The sequence below is a fragment of the Diaphorina citri genome, unplaced genomic scaffold (genome assembly GCF_000475195.1).
Source record: "Diaphorina citri unplaced genomic scaffold, Diaci psyllid genome assembly version 1.1 scaffold1290, whole genome shotgun sequence".
Classification (NCBI taxonomy): domain Eukaryota; kingdom Metazoa; phylum Arthropoda; class Insecta; order Hemiptera; family Psyllidae; genus Diaphorina; species Diaphorina citri.
In genome coordinates, this window is record NW_007378719.1 from 24,904 (window position 1) to 30,903 (window position 6,000).

Here is a 6,000-nt window from a genome sequence, read left to right on the forward strand (position 1 = left end):
CCTACCACTACCATGCTGGCACCGGTCGCTATGCGCATTTCTATGTCATAGCTACTCATTTTCCTCACGAGGCTGAGTGGGCCCCGCAACAGCCAGCAGGAATCACTCACCATGCAGAAACTACAAGTGAAAAGGCGGCGTTCTAATCTCTAAATATTTACCTATTCGTTCAAAGATTGGCTCGCAAATAGGTGTGGAGTTGTGGACCATTTACTTATTTATTTCAACAAAATAATGAAATAAAAGATCGAGAAAAATTGAAATTCTAGCGTCTAATTTGATCTTTTAGGACACCAGTGTCCAGTGGACACCTCTGCGCGGAACTCTTGCCGTCAGCTCGCGGAACCCCTAGGTTCCGCGGAACACCAATTAAGGAACACTGGCCTAGAAGATATATCTATTTAGGTTTAACTTACCAAAACAAACACATCCAAATCATCATTGTAAGGCAGCAGGTCTGTCTGTAGTATTAGAACACGGAACTTTACTAGTTGTCCTGAGCTATAGATAGGTCTAGAGGTTTGTACAGTAATAGACAGATAGTTAGGGGAGTAGACGAGATGAGAGATGTGTTCAAATAACGTGGATCTGCCGGTAGACACCCCCTGAACTCTGAGACTATAGGATGAGTTCTTGATATTGGGTGGAATCTGCAAATAACAGAATAAGAGGACACAGTTGGCCCAGTGGTAACGCGCTTGCTTGCCGTGCAGAAGGTTCCGGATCCGACATAAAAGAAGAAGAAGAAGAAGAAGAAAAAGAAGAATTGAATTGAATTGAAAATTATTCCATTTATTTTTTATAAATTTATGTTATAGACCGGAAAAAGAAGAAGAAGAAGAAGAAGAAGAAGAAGAAGAAGAAGAAGAAGAAGAAGAAGAAGGAGGAGAAGAAGAAGAAGAAGAAGAAGCCTGCAAGGGAGCTTTGCTCGGGACATTTGATGTGACGTCATCGCTACGGGAGCGTATGCCGTGACGTCAAAGTTCACGATTTACCGGTATTTTTTGAAAAAGAAGAATTGAATTGAATTGAAAATTATTCCATTTATTTTTTATAAATTTATGTTATAGACCGGAAAAAGAAGAAGAAGAAGAAGAAGAAGAAGAAGAAGAAGAAGAAGAAGAAGAAGAAGAAGGAGGAGAAGAAGAAGAAGAAGAAGAAGAAGAGGAAGAAGAAGAAGAAGAAGAAGAAGAAGAAGAAGAAGAAGAAATGCACTCATACCTATTTCGATTTTGCAAATATTTCAACGGGTTACTTTCTGGTTGATTTAGCACCTTAAGTGTGGCCCATTTGATGAGGGAAATACCTACTACGGATTGGGAATGCTACAACAAAACAGACCACCTGCGTCTAATGTAGCAGTAGTTTCATTCCTACGAAATAAAAACGGCGGTGAAACACTCGATGAAAAAGAGGGGGAAAAAATCTGGTTTGACACATCGCAACACAACTGTGCTTCGCTGGGTTTCATAGGTATGATTTTGGGGGTCTCCTCTCATAACTTTTTCGATATCTCTAACCGTCTAACCGTTTAGTTAGTAGAGCTGAAAACCGCCAAAGTTCGGTCAAAAAGTGCTAAACATCTATGAACCCAACTCACCCGTAACGTAAGCGTAGATGTCTGTGACGAAATGTCCAAGCTCCCTGCCACTACTTCCCCACTATGGCATGCTATACTCGCTTTTATCACAGTATGTCCTGATAGCATGTCTCCAGGTTCATCTAGGGATACCATGTAGGGCTCATCAGTTGACTGGTGGAATGTGGTTACTATGGAATAGAGGGTGGCAGGACGCAGGATTTTACTGAACAAGATGGAGTAGGTGCTGAAAAACAAGAAAAAGAAGAAGACCTGTCAGGTCTACTATCACTATCAGGTAGATCGACTGAAAAGGTCCGCCTCTCAGATCTACCTGATACCTGATGAGCACAGACACTATCAGGTAGATCTGACCGGTACGACTGAAAAGGTCTGCCTGTAAGTTCTACCTGATATCTGACGAGCACAGACACTACCAGGTAGACCTGACAGGCGGACCTGATCAGGTGTACCTGTCTGGTCTAACTCCTAGTGAGTGGCTGGCCTAAGAATGCCTCCTTTGCAATCAATCCCGGTTTTCACTAATCTTTCTACTGTGGTAATGCGCCACTGTTAGCTACTCAATTGTCCTCAAGAGGCATCAGAGTGCAGGATCGAAAAAGACCTCGCCGGGAATCGAATTCCTCCGGTATGCAAGCCTAGTGTGATACTCACTCCCTCACGGAGCGGAAGTTCCACCTTATCTACTTTTTAGGATAAACAACTAGTAAATAGCACATAATAGGTAAGTGCCTACTAGGTACTGTAGATAAACCTGATATCCTGATAAAGATCTCATCAGATAATAGATAATAGAAATCTATACCTACATACATAATTTGTATTAATGTAGCTATTAGGTAGGTAGTTCGGTACATCTAAAGTACCGAGATAGATATGTAAATCCAGCTATATTGTAAAAAAAAATATGTTCAAGCAGGAAGTGAGATGGTTTTAGAACGATTTTTCGGGTTTTTAATAGGAAAGCCTGTAATGAATTCAACAAAACAAATACAGAAACAGATTAAAATAAAATAATGAGTGTGATATATTTTTTTACTGTTTCCATTATGTAGATAAATTACCTATTATACCTACCTAATAGGTACTTACCTACATATAGCTACATACTACATACCTACCTACCTACCTACATAGCTACCTACCGGATATTTTGAAAATCATCATAACGAGCCCAACACATATCATGGTTATGAGATCTGAAATAAAATTACCTACATAAAAAACTAAAACTAAAAAAAAAAAAAAAAAAAAAAAAAAAAAGAGCCCCCTTATCAGAGGGAAAAGGGGAGAATTAAGGGCGCAAACATTGGGTTTGACAGCAGCTAAAAGCTAAACTACTTATAGCAGCTAAAAGCTAAACTACAGCAGCTAAAAGCTAAACTATAGCAGCTAGAAGCTAAACTATAGCAGCTAAAAGCTAAACTATAGCAGCTAGAAGCTAAACTATAGCAGCTAAAAGCTAAACTATAGCAGCTAAAAGCTAAACTATAGCAGGTAAAATTCCAATCATGAAAGATGCTTAAAATTTTCGAAGTCTGGCCAACAGTCAGGAGAAAAATGAGTGCGAAAAAATGTTAATTACAAAATTCTTGACGGACCAGAGGTCTCTTACTTACTATAAACTTCTCACTCCTGGATATCTCCTTATACTTTGACATATCCAGTGAAGTTCCATTGTCCACCCTGCTAGTTCTTCCTGTATTATAATTCCTAGAGGACCACACCAGAGTACCCTTGCCCCGAATATACTTCTGTGTAGAGAACATGGCATAGACTTGGGCTGACAGTTCGGTGTCAGACTCAGAAATGTACTTGGGTAGATCTACAAACACCTGAAGAAAGAGAAAGTAAATTCAAAGTATATAGCAGGGGTGGCCAAACCGGGAACCGCGGTTCCCTTGGGCATAAGTACCTATAAGACAGGTTAGTCCAACCCACCCAGAATAATATGAGTATATCCGTTAACAGATCCCAGTATAACACAGATGCATACTGCATAATCATGCATTATGCAGTTATCATGAGGGACAATATTCAGCCACACCGAATTATCTGCATCAGTGCAGCGTAACCCCCCTGTGTGTATTCAAGTGTGAAAACTATGATAGGTACCTACCTTATAATATGTACCTATAATGTAGTTTTTTTGTGTTATTAATTTATTATGTCACAACTTTGGTGCTCACTGCAGCATTGTAGGATTTTCCCAATACCTATCTCAATAATCCTAAAATCCAATGTTTACCTACCATGCTGGCACCGGTCGCTATGCGCATTTCTAGCTACTCATTTTCCTGTTTCCTCACGAGGCTGAGTGGGCCCCGCAACAGCCAGTCACGGAATCAATCATTTGCATGACACAAATTTCTTGACCCCGCCGGGAATCGAACCCGGGTCTCCCGCGTGCAAGGCGAGCGCCTCTCAATCAGCCTCAACTAGGGTGATTGCTTTGGGCTGACATTCGATTTTTGGCTACAAAAATTTCAGGATGCCCTTCGCACTCAACCTTTGTTATTTCTTTAGCAAGGGAAATTTCAGGCTGGTATCCTTCCTGTTCAAAGTCCCCGAGCCAGATTAAGCTGGTCCACAGGGTCTACTAACTCTTTAAAGTCAGGCAGTCAGATATCAGAAATACCAAGATGGAGATCTTAATCCAATTCACCTGAGTTGCTAATCACAATGAAGTTCATTGAATGAATTCGGATATCTAAAGTACTTTGAACTCTAAGCCAAAATTAGCAAATTACAATTCTTAATTTTCACCACAAGTTCATTCAATTCGCAAACCCAGCCGAATCTCACGGTTAACAAACAAATAAAAAATAATTCATACCAACTCGGAATTCTGAATTATGGTTAAAAAAAAAGAAGTAAAAATTGCAAGGTTCAATAATTTTGCGAATTTTAGTAGAAGGTGGATAGGTAAATATCTAATATTTTTCCCCCTTGTACCTAAGTAGAAAGAATAAAATATTTAGCACCTATCTACCTATGTATAGGTATGGCCATTTTTGATGAAAAGAGATCTCAGATCTCGCGGCACCAAAGTCCGGAAAATGGCCTAGACGACCAGGACCATCTCATAGTATGACCGAAGTACCCTTATTATTATTACCAAAAATCCTACATTCAAGCTACTATGGTATACCTCTGTGAGTTACCGGGGCTGGTAGTTGGTTGAGGCGAAATTTTCGATGGAATATTTATCAGATTGACTTACGGTTTATGATGAGGTTCGGCCACATAGGTAAACACAGGGTCCTCCATGCACAGCACCAGAGATATTTGAATCACAATCACCACAGGTACTAACCCTATCGGCTTATCTGTGAGAGGAACTAAACCTCTCATGTTAACACAGCTCACTGAATTGCACTGAGAAAGAGGTTCATAATTATTTGAGTGTAATTTTCAGTTTAATTGACCTTGTATGTGGTTGCAGGTGTTGTATGATCTTCATACCATACTTAATAATAATAATAATACATACTTGTAGCTTCTTCATAGAATAATAAAAAATTGAATTAAATTTGAAAGGTATCTCTAAACTCGAGCATCAAGAATTAAGACTTTCATCAGCCTACTGCTGGAGTAAAGGGACTTTTCAGTCCTATGCGAGCAGTATAAATAAGCACTATTATTATTATTACCAAAAATCCTACATTCAAGCTACTATATGGTATACCTCTGTGAGTTACCGGGGCTGGGATCGTTGGTTGAGGCGAAATTCTCGATGGAATATTTATCAGATTGACTTACGGTTTATGATGATGAGGTTCGGCCACATAGGTAAACACAGGGTCCTCCATGCACAGTACCAGAGATATTTGAATCACAATCACCACAGGTACTAACCCTATCGGCTTATGTGTGAGAGGAACTAAACCTCTCATGTTAACACAACTCACTGAATTGCACTGAGAAAGAGGTTCATAATTATTTAAGTGTAATTTTCAGTTTAATTGACTTTGTATGTGGTTGCAGGTGTTGTATGATCTTCATACCATACTTGTAGCTTCTTCATAGAATAATAAAAAATTGAATTAAATTTGAAAGGTATCTCTAAACTCGAGCATCAAGAATTAAGACTTTTTTAATAGGTAGGTAAAGTAAAAAAAAAAAAAAAATCAGATCTTAGGTAAGGAAAAAAGTAGATAGTTGACAAATAGGTAGATAGATATAAAGACCGACATGATAAGTTCATTCATCCACAATAGATCAGTTGCGCTTACTTGTGGGTGATGTTTCAAAGTCATAGAGCAGGAAAAATGAGGACCAACGGAATTTTTCTTTTTCTTCTACGACTTCTAGATACCGAGATAAATCGATTTAAAAAATACAGGTAAATCGTGAAGTTTGATGACGTCATAATTCATGACTCCCGCTTCGTTTGTTTG

At 39.1% G+C, this 6,000-nt stretch overlaps 1 protein-coding gene across 1 annotated transcript in view; it reads right to left on the bottom strand.

The window, feature by feature from the left end:
- Positions 1 to 4,973, bottom strand: part of LOC103515181 (CD109 antigen-like) — a 28,332-nt gene extending 23,359 nt beyond the window's left edge. Inside the window, exons 1-3 of the mRNA XM_008480109.2 lie at positions 4,824 to 4,973; positions 1,601 to 1,826; positions 416 to 650 (exon numbers count right to left, since the gene is read on the bottom strand). Coding sequence (XP_008478331.2) covers positions 416 to 650; positions 1,601 to 1,826; positions 4,824 to 4,954 — 592 coding nt within the window. The 5' untranslated portion in view covers positions 4,955 to 4,973. The remainder of the gene's footprint in view (positions 1 to 415; positions 651 to 1,600; positions 1,827 to 4,823) is intronic.
- Positions 4,974 to 6,000: the final 1,027 nt, after the last annotated feature.